The sequence below is a fragment of the Eutrigla gurnardus genome (genome assembly GCF_963514095.1).
Source record: "Eutrigla gurnardus genome assembly, chromosome: 4".
In the NCBI taxonomy this organism is placed as follows: Eukaryota; Metazoa; Chordata; class Actinopteri; order Perciformes; family Triglidae; genus Eutrigla; species Eutrigla gurnardus.
This window is the reverse complement of record NC_139918.1, coordinates 30,778,620-30,797,182: the sequence shown is the minus strand read 5'-3', so window position 1 is coordinate 30,797,182 and position 18,563 is coordinate 30,778,620. Positions and strand designations below refer to the sequence as shown.

The 18,563-nt window shown below is 42.6% G+C and overlaps 1 protein-coding gene across 1 annotated transcript; it reads left to right on the top strand.

Annotated features, from left to right (window-relative positions):
• The first annotated feature begins 632 nt into the window (after nucleotides 1-632).
• Nucleotides 633-17,359, top strand: LOC311011842 (potassium voltage-gated channel subfamily B member 2-like). The gene is made up of 3 exons (XM_084007001.1): nucleotides 633-873; nucleotides 2,218-2,980; nucleotides 14,171-17,359. The coding sequence occupies exons 2-3, from the start codon at nucleotides 2,396-2,398 to the stop codon at nucleotides 16,151-16,153; spliced, it is 2,568 nt and encodes an 855-aa protein (XP_083863127.1). The 5' UTR covers nucleotides 633-873; nucleotides 2,218-2,395; the 3' UTR covers nucleotides 16,154-17,359.
• Nucleotides 17,360-18,563: the final 1,204 nt, after the last annotated feature.

Sequence of the window (18,563 nt, the reverse complement as noted above, 5' to 3'; positions counted from 1 at the left end):
ACCAGTCGCCATCTTGCAATTTTTGCAACCAGTGAAGGAAGTGACCATATTTGGACTGAGGAGCGACGGGTGGATCTGACGAACACAAGCGGCCCAGCCGCACCCTGAGCATCAACCTTACTGGATCTGGATCCTGCTATGAAGTTGCATTGGTAGTGTGGTAGGGACATGTCAATCACCAGGTAGCCCCGCCCCCTAAAGCATCCCCTGCTTTCTGGTCTGGTGGACTCTAAATGGACCATAATGTACTAAATGAACATCATGCTGGATTGAAGAAGACTTGAAACTAGAGATTGAGACCATAAACTCATGTTTACAATGTTTACTGAGATAATACGTCAAGAGTAATAATAATAAATTTTCTCATACAGTTCTATACAACCAGAGAGGAGTCGCCCCCTGGTGGCCAGCAAAGAGAATGACAAGTTTAAGTACCTTCAGCGCTGGCTTCACTTTTCCGGACCGGAAGTTGCCGCCTGGTGGAAACAAGCTGTAGCTGTGGAGCTGTCCTTGGTGCTGAATGCCTCAATCCAATTACCTCTCTCTCTCTCTCGCTCTCTCCCTCGTATCAGCCGCTTCATCTCTCCTCTCTCCTCTTTTCTCTCTCCTCATGGCGCTCAGCTCTGCAGACTTGTTTCCCGGGACGTTTCCTCTCTTGCGCTAAGAGATTTATTCATTTATTTAATTTGTTGTTTTTTTATTATTATTTATTTTTCGCTAAAATGTGGACCTCCAGCGGTCTGTGTGCTCCCGGGAGGCTTCACGGGTCGGCGGCCGGAGGGGAGACGAGGCAGCTGTGGTAACTAACCGGGTGCTATGGTGGGACCTCCTGGAAGAGTTCGGCTTTCCCAAACATCAGCGGTTTCCACGGAGGTGCGTTTGATTTACTCTTTAAAAATGTGTGTTTGAACAACAGCACCGGGCCGCTGTTAGTGACGTTAATTAGAGAGATTTGTGTTGCACTTTTTAAACTGAGTGCTCGGCTGCGTAATCACGATTTAAGCCTGAGTCTGCTTAATCTCCTGACAAGGAACCGGAGTGTCTCTCACTTTGGACTCCTATTCTGTGTTTTACGGCCAACTTATCGCTGCATGTAGTCTCGTTTGGTGATGAAAATGAAAATAGAAAAAAACATCACTGTAATCTAAATAAAAACGATCACACAAACACACACAGTTCTTCACGACCATCAAGTGAATCTTGGTTCCAGTAGCCAGACCAAGGAACAAACTGTGAAGTCATTTTATTCATGTGAATGATGAATGTCACAGCCGTGAATAGTCTCTTATTTTGGAGGGGAAGGATGCACAGTATGTTCAGCAATGATGGAGCAGCTCACTTCCTAACGTGGCTGTGTGTCCGTCCCAGGAGAAGATAGACGGTCTATAATTAACTAAGGCAGACCTGAGCCAGGGGAGACGAAGCCTAATGCCACTACTGGGATTTGTGGAACTCCCTTACACAATCAGATAAAGGTCCTGCCGTCTGAGAACTTCTAATGGTAACATAAGAGCCTTTAAAGTCCAGCAGGAGGTTTAATTATTTCCCATTTCAATTCTAGAGGGTTTTCTTCACAGGTCTCCATGGTTACCAGAGATCACAAAGTGTTTCCACTGAAAACACTGCTGCTCACTGACACAAAATATATTTACTGTTATCTAGTTTCAAGTCTTCTTCAATCCAGCATGATGTTGATTTAGTAAATTATAGTCCATTTAGAGTCATATAGACCATAAAGCAGGATATTCTTTAGGGCGGAGCTTGGTGATTGACAGGCCGCTACCATGCTACCAATGCTAGTTAGCTACTAAGATGACTTTAACACTTAGCTGTAAAGTTGACCTTGAATTATGAAGCTAACTTTGTTAAGAGCTTCACACCAAAATACAGATGGATCCAGATCCAGTAAGGTTGCTGCTTCGGGTGCCGCTCCGCCGCTTGTGTTCATCAGATCCACCCGTCGCTCCTCTACAGTCCAAATATGGTCACTTCCTTCACTGGTAGCAAAAAATATCAAAAGTCGAGGCTTCCATTATACTGGAGAGATAATGGAGATAATGTCTCCAAGAAGCCAACGTCCACCAAAGCAGTCTAGACTGATGAATAGCACCCTAAAGTATATTTATGTTTCACCTGGGTGTTTCTTTGTCAATGTGATTGTAGAAGTCATCGTTATATTTAAAGATGTTGACGATGTCGGATGTCTTGTTTTTCCAGCCATGGATCCAACCAGAAGTTTAGAGGACTGAACATAGCCGGGTGAGCTTGGTGGTCCTGGACAGCGTTCCCTCGACGACCACCGCCATCGTCTCATTGAGCCTCTCTCTCTCTCACACACACACACACAGATAGAAATAAGCTGTTTGACCCACAGCGACACACACAAAGAGCAAACATGACCGACAGAGTGACCTTCAGCACACCCAAAGTGGCCCCTCGGCCCACCGGAGCCCCCGTTCTGCCCCCTGAGCCCATCGACATCATCCGCATCAAGGCCCGCTCCCGGCGCGTCAGGCTCAACGTCGGGGGTCTCATACACGAGGTCCTATGGAGAACGCTGGACCGGCTGCCCAGAACCCGTCTGGGACGTCTAAGAGACTGCAACACCCACGAGTCGCTGCTGGAGATCTGCGACGACTACAGCCTCGGCGAGAACGAGTACTTCTTCGACCGGCACCCAGTGGCCTTCTCCTCCATCCTCAACTTCTACAGAACGGGGAAGCTGCACATGATGGAGGAGATGTGCGCCCTGTCCTTCGGCCAGGAGCTGGACTACTGGGGGATCGACGAGATCTACCTGGAGTCGTGCTGCCAGGCGCGGTACCACCAGAAGAAGGAGCAGATGAACGAGGAGCTGAGGAGGGAGGCGGAGTCGCTGCGGGAGAAGGATGGCGAGGAAGAAGAGCACGGCTGCTGCCCCGACAAGAGACAGAAGCTGTGGGATCTGCTGGAGAAACCCAGCTCATCTGTGGCTGCCAAGGTAACACACACACACACACACACACACACACACACACCAACCAAAACAATAACACACATTTCTAACATCACAACACTATTCTTCTGCACTGAATTGTCCTTGGAAGCCATTTAACACACTGACACAACAGAGTTTATAGACACAACATTGAGCTAATTTCACTTTTAATAATAAAAATGTAATTAAATGTATATAGGTCACTTTTAAGTACAGACAAAATCTCAAGGTGTTTCACATACATCCTCAAAACAACCATAAAAATGTACACAAAAGAACCGTGCAATAATAAGGGTCGAGGTAGGGTAAATAAACGTATGAATATATACAATACATGTTGATTAATTAAATGAAATATTGCTAATATATAAGCATATATTTTTTCTTTAGCATATATATATATATATACCAAATGCAACCTTGGCATAAGTACACTTTAGTAATTACAAGTAACTTACACTTAAAGTATATTTATGTACTATAGTACAACTATTTTAAAGTGTGTTTAAAGTGTTATTATACTATTGAAAATGTGAACATATTTGAGATACACTAAAGTAGGTTTATTTCCGAGTGATGTCATGGCGACTACGTCCACAGTCTTTGGTGAGCAGAGAGTCTGATTGGATGAGCTCGGGTCCGTCTCCTCCTCTGTGATTAGCAGATCTACGTAGAGGCATGAGACGTCATGAGCGAGCTGTCGGAAACATAATCCTCCTTCACCTGGGGAGTACAGAGGAAGGAGGGGAGGAGGAAGAGGAGGAGGGATTACTGTTGCATACTCTCCTGTTAGAAAAAAGGTGTGTTAGCCCTGTGACATAAGGCGAACACACCTTGTTTCTTTCTTCAAGTGGTCCATGCTCCATGCAGATAGTTTGGGTTTTATTTGCCCGTGGTTTGAGGTTTCTGCCTCTAGCTTTCATGTTAGCGTCTGGTCAAACTCCAGTTAAATTCAGCTACATTTTTCAAGGGACCACATTGTCAGAGAGCTAAGGGGCCGGACATTCTCCCCGACCCCCTGCATTAATTTCTGCCCTCACGAATTAACACCTTTTTGTCTTTTTGCTAATTTGCTGTGTTTATTGGGTATAATTTCTGTCATACGCTCCAGATATTAAACATTTTTTTGCATCAAGTGCAGTTTATTACCACAAAGTTTTTGAGCAACTGAGAGCGTGCACGTAACCATAGTAACTGCTGCCTGCATGCAGTGTGCACGTGTAATATTTTGTTAGAAGTCTAAAGGAAGGCTCAGTGTTTTTGTTCCTAACTACAACCTCATATTTAGTTTAGTTTCTGTTTCTTGGGAAGTGGGAGGTTTCCCATTTGTGGAGTGACAAAAGAAGGAGTTTAGGGGAGGGGAGAGGAGAGGAAAGAGATAAGGTACCTCATCATTCTGAGGTGAGGAGAACCAGCTGAGAGTCTCTTAGAGTTTCCAAGTGTCTCTGAGAGTCTCTCAGAGAGTGTTTCAGGGAACCTCGGAGACTCTTGGGGACTCTGAGAGACACTGAGGTTCCCTGAGAGTCTCGTTCATACTGGATGAAGTGCAGCTCATGGTTTACATTTAAGGATAACATCCAGTGAGAGCAGCTGAGACATGGAGGTCAGTGAAGAAGATCCTGTCAGAGAGCTGCGCACTGTTTATTTCATTAGATGTAGGGAAACAACATAAACTGCCCAGCGAAGGGACACAGAAGCAGGTGGGGGGGCTGACTGACAGGAGAACATCCAGGCCAACTGCTCCGTCAGCAGAGTCCGGTTCAATCAGTTGATTCACAGTGGACTTGATTAACCAACACAGGTGCCAAGAAAAGGCTGGCATTGTTGTTTCTGCAAGCTATGGAATACGTTGAATGACAGTTAAAAAAACAAAACACTTAACATTAACACGTTTCATATCAGCCTCAACTTAAACACGACCTTTCAACGCACAACTGCGCATGGTTAGCAATATAACGTAACAATGTAATGTACACAATGTAACGTAACAATGTATTCTAACAATGTAACGTAACAACATAACGTAACATAACAACGCAACGTAACAACGTAACCTAACAATGTAATGTAACAACGTAACATAACAACATAACATAACAACGTAACATAACAACATAACGTAACGACGTAACATAACAACATAACGTAACAACGTAACGTAACAATGTAACGTAACAACGTAACATAACAACATAACGTAAAGACGTAACATAACAACATAACGTAACAACGTAACCTAACAATGTAATGTAACAACGTAACATAACAACATAACATAACAACGTAACATAACAACATAACGTAACGACGTAACATAACAACATAATGTAACAACGTAACGTAACAATGTAATGTAACAAAGTAACTTAACAAAGTAACATAACAAAGTAACATAACAACGTAACAACGTAACAACGTAACAACGTAACCTAACAATGTAATCTAACAAAGTAACATAACAAAGTAACGTAACAAAGTAACGTAACAAAGTAACGTAACAAAGTAACGTAACAACGTAACAACAACAACAAGCGTTAAGTCAAGATTTAGTTTTGGTTTCACACAGGACATGAAGTTCTCTGGTTACGTTTGGTAGCTAAAGCTCAGCTGTTTGACGGAAGAATCTGAGCTGCAACAAGGATTCTTACCGATCACGATCTAACCAACATGAACATTGCGTTTTAGTCAAATCAATAATGCATTTAAAGTTAATTTCAGTCACAATTTCATCCACATAGTCTGATATGTTGTGCTTTTGTATTTGTGGCTCATAAACCGACAATATCTGACAATATGGCCGACAACAGCACCAAATAATGAGATAAATATGGCGCGCATACGTAGTTTGTGTTCCGCGATAAAAGTCCACTTTACAGACGGCTCTATAAATCCAACGCTGGCCTTCAGAGGGACATGTGACCACGCTGGAACCGTAGCGTCAGCAGGAGGGAAGCTGCTTATTCCGCTCTGCTCCGACATCGGCCATGTGTCACGCTGTGGCAGCAGTGATGCGCTCCAGCTCTCAGCCAATGGGAGCGCCTCCTACCCAGTGATGCGTACAGCTCAGTGCTGCGGCTGATTAGAGCTGAAGCATTACCTGGCCATTTGGAAAGCACACACACACACACACAGTCCAGATGGACAACTACCCTTGATAGTTTTGAGTTTTATTGGATAATATGAGTATTAAATGTTTCAATAATAGAGATTAGTTTTGTACACTTTACATAATCTGTGTAATCTTCTTATTTTTGGCTCCGACTCTAATTTTGTTTTTGTTCTCCGTGCACGATCTTCTCCGTGTTTTTCTGGGCAGACATGTTAGTTATGTCAGAACTGCTCAGAGCAACATTATCAAATTAAACGTCCTAATGTTGAACTCCGAGTGTTTTTTTTAAATGATATTATTTTGGCTGGTTGAGATGAAACCAGCAGTGAATTGTGACGGCGCGTCTGCCTGGTCACCTGTTAGTAGATAGTGGAAACACACACACCCACACAGTATGACTTAGGAGTGTGGCTTAATCTCCTTTGGAGCTTTTACCAGGACTGCTGCTGCTGCAAATAGAATAACTGTTGGCAAGTTGGATAGTCTGTTCTGTCCACTGTCTGACCTGCAGGACGCAAGGAGTGGGGGGGGGGGGGGGGGGGGGGGCAACCAAGTGCATTACCTCAATGAAATATTAATACATGTCATTTTATGAATAGGTTCACATTCATTCTGAGTTATTAAGTGTCTGCTTCTCCAGACCGAACACAAAGTTCTTACCTTTAACCTAGGCGGCTTCCTCAAGAAAACGTAGGCTTTTATGCTTCCCCAGGAGGGAGACTTCGGGTTGGCACTGCACTGTTGAGTTCATACCCGTTGTATTGCTCAAACCTTAATTCTCACGATGATTATCAATTAAATATTTCTGCATAAGACATCTACCATCTCTAGAGGTTTCCATGCTTCGACTCAGACATTTCCATAACAATTGGCTGTACTTACAGACACATTGATCATCAGAATACTTCAAGTGTGTTAATGATTAGTCAACTTGAAGTTTGCTAATTTGTAACAACTATTTGAGGTGTATTTTAATTTAATTTAAATTGTTGCAAAAGTACAATTTGAAGTGTATTTAATGAACTTTTATGAGCTAAAATGGTTTAAGTTCAAGAAAACTTTGTACATTGAGTAGCCTACATGGTATGTACTAATATACATTAATATTAATGAAATTAAAATAATTATTTTTTTTTTGTTACGAGTACATCACAAATGTCTTGAGTGTCTTGTTATTATATCAATATACCATTAATATATTCTTGGCGTAGTAATATCAACATAATTCAAGATTTACATTTTCTACGTCCATGGCTTTGTTAGTATATTTGTATATACTATTGAAAATATATTTGAAATTCAGGGTAGTATTTATTTTTCACCTGGCATTTCTTAACACAACCTTCCTTAATTTTTAATGTTATCAGCCATTGTTTCTATTGACGATCACAGCCGCCTAGCTCCACCACTGAGCTCTGGGAGCAGAGACACTCCAATAAACACAGATTTACAGCAAAGTGCATCAGTAAGCCAGTTCAACAGCAACAGGATTATTAAAGGTATTACTGAGAAACGTCCATTAGATTTCAGAAGGCTACTTCCTGCCCTTTCCTTTGACTTTACGCTGTTGTTTTGTGCCATCACAATCAGTGGTTATTACCGGTGTGTTTGCTTACATTTTCATATCTGCATAAGCAGTTTATGTAATATGGTTAAATTAGGGTATTTGTGTGATTGTCTGACTCTGCCCTATTAAACTGTGACAATGCTGCGATGAGATGATGCAGTAAATCTGGCATCAGATTAAAATGGCCACAGATCTTTGTTTATCTAGTGTTGTTTAGAAGATTAAATGGGCAACGAATCATAGATGTTTGTTTAGCTGCGAGTATTAACGTTAGCTAGTGCTGTTTAGATTATTTAACAGACAACGAATCATGTTCGTTTCTAGCTGCTAGTGTTAGCATTAGCTGATATTATCGGATAATGAATTATGGATGTTTGTTTCTGCCTACTGTTATTTGCAAAAGCTAGCATTTTCTGAAGCAAGAAACGACTCTCAGTGAAGCAGCACAATGAAATAGTCAAAATTGAGTCTCAGATGGTGTCATTATTCCAGAAAATGACATTATAATCAACATTGACATCCAAATGTTTAAGCAAAAAGTTGTCTTTTGCCACTTAAACACAAGTATTTTTGACAGTCATTTTAGTTTTTCGTATTAAGGTAATGTTGGCCCAGGTTCCTATCATGTTTGGTTTCATGTATGCTGTTTTTCTTCTTCGAGCTCTCCGTTTCTTGATTGACTGATTAACAATCATTTTGACACTTGTATAAGATTTAAAAATCATTGTGAAATTCAGGACTTTGTAAAAGTCAGCAATGAGTCAGTGGTGTGTCAGGAAGCATGTTTTCAGTGGTGAGTGGTTCTGGGTTTCTGGCTCCCAAGCTGCATCGGACTAATGTGCATGCCCTCATGTTCCAAAGGCTTTCATTCAGATGACGATGATGTATCACTCGGGCAGCAGGGAGGCAGATCCAAAGTGCCGTCTGCAGCAAAGTTCATCCTGTTGACTGTAAATCTTTTGTTGGCCGACGTCTCTGTGTCACTGAGTACGAGTGTAGCTCACAAGCTGCCAGGCTGCCTTTTTGTTTCTCCACTTCATTTGTCCTCAGTGTAGCAGAGACGTCACTGATATGATGATGAATGTTAATATGATCACTGAGTGACAGAAGGACAATGGTGGATTATAAATGAATATATACAGTATATATACAGGTGTGTCTCCCTCTCCCCTCCCGACTCACAATTTAAACAGGGGTTTATCATCTACTATTGTGCCTAACTTTACTGGATATAACATATGGAATTAATCCGCAGATTTTCCAGTACAAAAAGAGCCCAAACTTTTTTTATGCAAAGTCTTGCAAAAGACGGCTTGTTTTTAGCTTAACTCATTGCCAGAAACTGCAATTCTTAAAAAAAAGACTGGCATTGTTTACAGAACTCATTGATTCGTGTATGATCTCGTTCCACTGAAAGCTGGTTTGTGGAGACAGATTTCTATTTTGTGTGTAAGTGGCTCTAATTTGCATTTGTTTATGCAGAAAAAGGCTGGTGATTAGTAATATTTGCGAGCATCATCATGATTTGATTGTATTTGTGGGCATACTGGCAGAAATAGCTTTTGGGAAAATGTGTTGTGAGGCTTTGTTTTAATTTGCATATATTTTCTTTTAGAGATTGACTGCTATGCTAACATATGGAAATAGGTTTGCTCCAATAAGAAACGTAGAAATATGAAAAACAGTCACAATAACTCCCGTGTTCTGGTCTGGTGATATAAGGATATAAAAGTTTCAGTTCACAGCAGAAAGGGCTGTCTGGTGAAAATATTCTCAATATAGTTCAGCCTTTAATTGACAGGTTGCTCCTCCACAGTCCAAATATGGTCACTTCCTCTGGGGTTTGGGGATTGTCTGTAAGCATTTTTTTGTTTATTTTTATTATAACAAAAGATAATATTTTATATTTGTCTTTGGAATCAAACACCATTACAAAGATCACAAAACAGTCTGTGTGACGCAGGAACAAAGATGCATTAAATGATCCTGAACTTCAGTAAAGCAGCTTCCATTGTGGTCCAGCATGGCAGTAATCAGCCTGCCTTCCTGTGTGGCTAATAACATAGCATGTGTGGCTAATAACATACCATTATTACAGCCCAGTGTGTCCCACAGACCAGCCAGAAGCTTCTTTTTGGACTAATGACTATAATGTTCTGCTCTGTCTCAACGATGGCGGCACTCAGATCCTAATAATACAGAGTTGTCTTGTTGAACCACGTTTTCTCTGTCGTCTCCTAGAAGCAATAAAACACCACATTTCCTGTCCTACGCCTGGATTAATAACGGGATGAATGAGGTGAAAGCAGCATGACTGGGAACAGCAGCAGCTGTACAGATGACCCGCTTTACAGAAACAGTTCCCGTCCCTGTTGTTGTTCCAGGAATACCTCCATGTATTGATCAGGGTTTGGGTTTCTGCGTCTCACTTCATCCAGACTTTCGTTCCATCTTGTGTTTTCCTTTCCTGTCAGTTTCTCTGATTTTAGCGTGACGTTTCGAGATTAACAGCTGACAGTTTATTCATTTTGACCCTGCAGGGATACCCCCACCCCCAAACCCGCTTCATTGATCCAGTCAGATGCTGTATGTCCACAACTTGCTGTTGATGTTTATGGTCCCCAGAGGATGACTCATCATTTCCAATGATATCTACTGAGAGAGCTCATGCTCCCAAGACAGTAAATTACTAGTTCTATTTATACGTTTAGTAAAAACATCATGGTTTGGCTTAAAATGATGACAAAGTTAAGAAAAAAACAAAACTATGAGGTCTGAACGAGGCACAAACTGCAGCTTCTGAGTTGTGTTTTCTGTCCACAACTCCTGTTATGTGAGGAAAAATCACTGTCTTTGTCATGTCTGGAGGCTTTGAAGAGAGGGTGGATAACGGCTTTGAAACTAGATTTTTGGCTATATAGTTTCCTGTCGCTGCAGAGAAAGAAAGGTTTCTGCATAAACCGTTTCATTCAAAAAAAATCTGAGGTCCACCATTTAAAACACCTGCTCTTCTGTGTGGAAAACTACAACTAAAATGCTGTTTGTGTTGCATATTTCATTAGTAAACCCTCTCAAGAATCAAAGTTACAAAAATCAAGGAGAGGAAAGGTCAAAGGGTCACCAGTAGAGCAGGAATGGATCATTAGCATAATTTACATTGACTTCCCTCATCTTTTACCTCTGTTTGAAGAACAGATTCACAACTTTGTATCTTTATTAATGACTCACTGTCGCTTGTTACTGAGTAGTAGAATCTTAAATTAATTCTTCCCCTGCTGCACCTTCCAAAGCAGCTTGTGTGTTCTCAGTACTGCTTTAAATCTGCCCTGCGGGTGCCAAGGTCACAGCATTTGGCAGCCATTAAGCCATTAAGACGTGGCGGGGTGGACATACTTCGATACACCTGCCCTTCACCTCCCTTTTGTCCTGTCTCTCTTTGGCTCTCCACTCTCTCTTTGTTTCTGCTTTCTTTTTCTTTGCTTGTGTTGCAGTTTTGTCTTGAACAAAGTCGCTCCATCTATATGAGGATTATGAAGCAGCAGAAATACTGCATGCTGTGTTACGCTGTAATGCTCTGTGTCCTTTGACATGTGATAGGCCAGATGACCTACACCCAAACGTTGTTAACAGCTTCACACCAGATCCAGTAAGGTTGTTGCTCGGGGTGCCGCTCTGCTGCTTGTGTTCGACAAGATTCACAGATCCACCCGTCCCTACTCCACAGTCTAAATATGGTCACTTCCTGTTACTGGTTGCAAAAAATCCAAGATGGTGACGGACAGAATGCCAAACTCGAGGCTTCAAAACAGTAGTCCACAAACCAACGAGTGACATCACCATGACTATGTCCACTTCATATATAGTCTGTGAGAGAAACATACAATGCCATGTGATTAATGTTGTGAAATGATTGGAAAAATATTGTTTAAGGTTAGAAAACCATTAACGGTTTGTCTTCAAATGAGACGTAATGTAAGAACGTTAATAACTATAAATACATGCAATATAAAAACATGCATCAGGGAAGAAACTCCTCAACATTAAACGTTTGTGGAAAAGTACGATGCCAACATTGTTAGTTACCATCTTGTATCAGCCAACATAGCATCTTGTCAGCTTACGTTTTTAAGCACTCATTGAGTCTATCGTTAAATTCCTGCTCTCAATTGTAACACACCAGGTTTTCATTATGACTCACCAGCTCACATAGAACACGAGGCATCACAGTCATGTACAATGGCATCTCCTAGTGTTTCCTCTCAGTCTTTATCCATCTGTTTTGACATTAACATTTTTATTTGTGTTGTCGTATCTTTGTATAAAGTTTCTCTCAGAGGTGTCCAACTATTGCTTGATTCTTCCTGTTGGGGGAGGAAAGAATGAGTAAACACTTCTAACCTCTCTCTATCCGTTCTATAGATAGCAACACAATCCTATTACAATTATCCTGAAATGTCCTAGCAAGGGCTGCAGGGAGAAGACTCAGACCGCACATGCTTCAGCTGCCTCACTCAGAGGACATTCGGGTTTAGTTTGTTTAACACAGGTGTGAGTCAAAGTCCAGTCAAACTTTATTTGTGTAGCACATTTAAAAAAACACCTGGAGGTGACCCAAGTGCAGAACAACCATAAGATGCAAACAACAATACGAACAGAAGAAAACACATAATTATAATGTGCACATACAAGGAGTTAAATAAATATGGCACAACCAGTGGTCCGGTTCTGAAAACTGCCTTAAACTGTCATTCTCTCTGCTGGCCATCAGGGGGCAGCTCCTCTCTGATTGTATAGAAGTCTACGAGAAAATTACCCTAATTATCTCTTGATTTATTATCTCAGTAAACATTGTAAACATGAGTGTATGGTCTCAATCTCTAGTTTCAAGTCTTTTTTCAATCCAGCATGATGTTCATTTAGTAAATTACGGTCTATTTAGAGTCAAATAGACCATAAAGCAGGGGATGATTTAGGGGTGGGGCTACCTGGTGATTGACAATCTGGCCTGAGACTGGGCCGGTGGCTGAGCGGGTCAAACAAACACAGGACATGCAAGAGGGGGTAGTGTTTCAGTGGTTTCCCATTAACTTATTTTCTATACGTTGACTTAAATTACGTATACTCATCTTGAGCCCAACCATGATGCAACTGTTTCAAATTTCGTGTTATTTACATGCCTTCCTGTGGCATCATGTTTCACCATGACATCAATGGGGTAGAAAATAGTATTCAAGTGTTTTCACTGGCAGAGACATTAAAACTGGTTGGTGAAGTCCACTTAATGAACTGGCCTTTTTTTGTCCGATTGAGTTGATTAAATCAAATGGTCTTCATCAAAATATAGGAGTCCCCTGGACTGCCTCTCACTTTTTTTAGAATTAGGAAAAAGCCCTTATCTTTAGGAGTTTGTCCCAACAGATTCAGTTCTAACCAGAGAGGAAATGGCTCTTCTTGTAACAGTCATTAGTTTTGAATATCATCTATGTTCCTTTTCTGGTTCCTATTTGTATTTCAGGTTCCTACCAGAACATGTTTATTGCTTTCAGTTATTCTCCTATAAGTCTGTGCTACAGACACTCTTCTCAATCCTCCTGCCCCTCCCTTCCAAAAAGCCCAGTCTGCTCTGATTGGTTGACCTCTCAGTGTGTTCATCAGAAATACCCTGCCCCCTCACCAGAACCAGATACCAGTGATGAAATTAATCTCAGCCTCTTGTTCTTCAGCTCCTCTCACACAGAGACTAGCTTTGTTTGAGGGTGGGGCTAATGAGCTGCTGGGCAGGCATTATGCTAATGAGTTGCTTGGTGACATCATCACTTTATAGAAGAAAATATTTGAACGGAGATGTTTGAATGACTTGAGGAACAGAGTTTCTGTGGGGGAAAGATACTCCCTTTGAACCTGGACTTTAGGGTTTGGCTCTGGATACATTTTACATGAACAACAAACTCACTAAAGGAAAGACGAAGAAGAAAAGCATCATAGATCCTCTTTAAACAGATGTGCTGCCTCAATTTTGACTCTGTTAGTCTTATTTTTATGCATGAAACTTTTGAAGAACATGTGAGAGATATAAAGTACAGCAAACTCAACACATGAAAACAATCTGGCCAATGGAGGTTTTGCAGCCAAAGTGTTCTTCAGCAGACTCAGATGTCATGAGTAGAGGATGGTTAGGGAGCGACTGTCACTACGCATAACATGACACAGCTCATCATCCTTTTGCTCCACCCTCAGGACAAACAGTTGAGGCTCTAAGAAGAGCTAACTCATCAGTATGCTGTAGGTTGAGTCATGTTTATACGCAAGTTTGTCACGTAATTTCCGAAGAATGTCTTGAGCTGATCAGTGTGACATTTGGGGGGTGGGGGGGCAACTCCAATGATTCCTATGCAGCTGTGGGTCTAAAAAGAATTACAGGATTAACCATACTGACACTACAAATTTGAAACAAGTATTATAAAATTTGCATCGAATCTTACCGTATGAAACCCACAATCTTGTCTTTGTCTTGCAGGTCCTGGCTATGATCTCCATCCTGTTCATCATCATTTCCACCATCTCGCTATCCCTAAACACCCTGCCGGAGCTCCAGGTGGTGGATGAATTTGGCCAGTTCAATGACAACCCCAGTCTAGCCCACGTGGAGGCCGTCTGCATCGCCTGGTTTACCATGGAGTACATGCTGCGTCTGCTCTCAGCACCCAACAAGTGGGATTTCATCAAAGCACCACTGAACATCATTGATTTGCTGGCTATCATGCCTTACTATGTGACCCTCTGCCTGACTGAGTCCAACAAGAACGTTATGCAGTTCCAGAACGTGCGCCGCGTGGTCCAGATCTTCCGAATTATGAGGATCCTGAGGATCCTCAAGCTGGCCAGGCACTCGACAGGACTCCAGTCTTTGGGGTTCACTTTGCGAAGGAGCTATAATGAGTTGGGTCTACTCATCCTCTTCTTAGCCATGGGCATCATGATCTTCTCTAGCTTGGTGTTCTTTGCCGAGAAGGACGAGGACGCCACCAAATTCACCAGTATCCCCGCCTCCTTCTGGTGGGCTACCATTACAATGACCACTGTTGGTTACGGAGACATCTACCCACAAACACTCCTGGGCAAGATTGTAGGAGGACTCTGCTGCATAGCTGGTGTGTTGGTCATTGCCCTTCCCATCCCGATTATTGTCAACAACTTCTCTGAGTTCTACCGAGAGCAGAAGAGACAGGAGAAGGCCATCAAGAGGAGGGAAGCTCTTGAGAGAGCAAAACGCAGTGGAAGCATTGTTTCTATTAACCTAAAGGATGCTTTTGCACGCAGCATGGAACTCACAGATGTTTTGGTGGAAAAGAGAGAGGACGGCAAGTGTCCTGCGGACAATCATCTGTCACCCAGCCGCTGGAGCTACCACAAACACTACTCTAATGCAGAGGTGGTTAGCCCCACCAGGTCCCAACATTACCTGGAAGTGGCTCAGCTTGGCTCCCCTGAACGAGTCAAGTCTTTGTCTAATAAAAGCACCCCTCAGAACCTCAACACAAAGCATCTGGAAGACGCATACGTCAAGAAAGCAGCCATGCAGGAGCAGCAGGAGAAGAAGACAGCGGAGCAGATGGAGATGAAAGCGATGACTTCCAGTGAAGCCCAACAATCGTCATTGGAAGTCGGCATTGCCAGGAAATGTTCCAATGTGACTGATGATTTCCCAGTGGAAAGAGGAGAAAGAAGCTCTCTGCTCCCCAGTGCAGACGTAGGTGAAACTGGTGCTAGATACCAGCGGATCCCCCCTCCCTTGGATCTAAGCCAGATCAGCAGCATGGAGGTGAACAGGGCCACAGACGGCATCCAGCCAATGGCCATTATTAAGGAGGGTTTGTATGAGTTTGTGTCCACTTCAATAGGAAGTGGGACTGGAGATATGGGTTTAGTGCAACAGAGCGTGGAAACCTTTGGGATGACCTATGACAGCATCAGCAAGACAAGAGCCCTCAAGGTTGACTTCCTTGGATCCCAAGATGATGTGCTTACGGCGGTGATGACACCTGTAGCAACCCCAGTCTCCGCTGGCTCAGCCAAGATTCAACTACTTTCAGATGACGCGGTGTCCAGGTTCTCTCCCAACTCCATAACCCAGGAAGCTAAGTCTCCACTGGCAATCCTACAATCTCCGTCTCTGGCCCAGCAATCTGTCAGTCCAAGCAACTCTCAGGGGGGAGGTGAGGGCTCAGCGGCCAGGAGCTTAGAAGGTGAAGGGCAGCTCACAGGCTTAAGCCACCAGGGGAAGAATCACATGGAAAGATCTGCTGTCGGCTCTGGCACCAACGCTAGCCCACTGTCGACAAAAACCAGCCCGCTCAACTGTACCCAGGAGCTGGTGACCATGGAAGGAGGGGAGGAAGGAGAGAGAAGGGAGGGAGAAGAACAGAACGGAGCAGAGAAACGAGAAAATCACATTGTTGTGGACAGAAGCGCAACGCCACCTTGTGAAACGAGCATGTGAGCCGGAGAAAAGGTCACAGAAAGGGATGCCAAGTGGACGGGTTGAGGAAAATGTCGAAGGGATCGACGACAGCTACCCAGAATAAAACGGAACAACTACTTCCTGGTGTGGTCACTGCACCTGTTGACAAAGACAAAATAGAAACACACCAAAGTGTTAACAAAACTATCATAGCGGTTGTTCTATTTTTTTCTGGAGTGATGAACCTGTCATATCCCTCAACACTTAAGGGATCTCGTCTCTTTTTTTGACAGCCGCTGCCGTCCAGAAACCGACATCACTGCGGTGTCACTATTATTATGTTGAGGGAAGTCAGAAGCACATGTCCATCTTCTCGGTCCTATCTGAAAGACTTATTCTAGAACAGACTGATACGCTGCACTGCAAAACAGTGAAAACTGGAAAATGTTTTAGGGCTCAGATGTGAGCATAAACGCAGCCTTGTGTGAATGAGGATATTTACGACTGTCCAGACAGAGTTTTGGGGTACAGCTCAACAGTTTCCCACTGCTTGCTATTAAGGCCTATTTCTCACGATGGTCTAATAACACCAAGGTAAGGCAAAGGGCACAAGGAAATCATATTTTTTACAATTGTGGAAGCAAAATGTATCTTTGGAAGAATTATTCTTAAGTCTTATTCTGTATAATGAGTCTTGCTAAACCTTATTCGAGTGGTACCCAGATCAAACGCGGCAGTTTTATCACTACTTCATTGCACCAAGAGGACGTACGTATCTGCTGTGTCTCAGTGCTTCAACAATGTATGGTTCATTTTGTTTCCAGTTAGGTTTTTTTTGTCTCTCCTTTTTCTATAATACCTGAAACAGGATCTTGAGGGTGAAAAGGGAATAGAATAGGAATGCAAATGCTATTGTATTCATTGCTAGTCCACTGTCTGTAAACACTTCTAGAAGTTAAAAAATCCTTAAAAAAAAAAAATTAAACAGCTTAGGAAACAGCACTATATACTCATAAGGAGACAGAGCGGAGATAGAGTCAAAGTTAATGTATCGCTCAGTGACTCCTTCAGTGTCGTGCATTTCTTTACTGAATGTGTCAAAAAGGCCCATAGGACCAATTCAGCGGGCGCATCCTTCGGAGGAAGCGGCCTTTGCGGTCTACGTGGGCCGCATCCTTCGACCTAACCCAGGTTTGGTTTGTTGAGGCAGCCCTCCTAAATTCAGGAAGTTGACAAAGAGTGTCCAAACACGCAATCTGTTTTCAGTCTCTGTGAGACTACTCGAAGGCCGATTCTGGTTAATTACAAATTGGGTCTTATTTTGCAGTGTTGACCTCCAATTGATTTCTATGATTAAATGTAAAACACTATGACAATTTAAAAGCTGAGATCTGGAAACAAGCAAGCAATATGGAAACATGTTGGGGACAAACCAACATGCTACTCAACCTAGTCAAAGAGAAAACTAAGACATAAACTATTACCCAAACAGATCCAATACATGTAGGCTTCAGTTATACTCCCAATCAGACATGTAAAGGAACAGTTCTATTTATGCTACGTTTCCCGTGTTCCACACATGCAAAGTAGATCGAAGGTTACCACTTAGAGCACAGTGAGGGCACTGAAAATGTATAAAGAGAACTGGAAACAGCGTTTGAGGCGGCACCCCTTTTGTTACTTTGAAAGTTTCTCAATGGCAGCAACCTCCGGTACTGAAGAGTAAAGCCAATGCGGAAGTGCCTTAAACTTGCATTCTCTCTGCTGGCCATCGGGGGCATTATGATCCCATTTAGAATCTTACAGACCATAAAGCAGCATATGCTTTAGGGCAGGGCTACCGATTGACAGGTCATTACTACCCTACCAATGCTAATTAGCTACTAAGATGACTAACACTTAGCTGTAAAGTTGACCTTGAATTATGAAGCTATCTTTGTTAGCAGCTTCACACCAGAATCCAGATGGATCTAGATCCAGTAAGGTTGCTGCTCGGGGTGCCGCTCTGCCACTTGTGTTCATCGGATCCACCCGTCACAAAACATCCAAATTTGAATGCTGCATCCAACCATTTTTGTTACCTTCTCAAACCACCAACCAGTAGACTCGTCTCTATAGAAGATTATGTAGAGGACTATAGAGGACTAGGTGGAGGACTATATAGAGGACTAACTAACGGACTAGGTAGCGGACTATATAGTGTTCCCAGACCTCAGCAATCAACTTGATGTTAATTCTTTATTTTAACCAATAGGAAAGATGGACAAAAATACCCATGTAAGACCAAATGGAATCAAACACCCTTTTACCCTTTAAAGCCCTCTGAAGGATGTGGCCCCTGGAGGCCACTCTGCTCTTCCCAGCACATATCCATACATGACAGATAAAGACAGGGAGTGTGTTTGTGTGGCTGCTGATTGTGTTGTGAATGTAGTCTGAGAGCACCCTC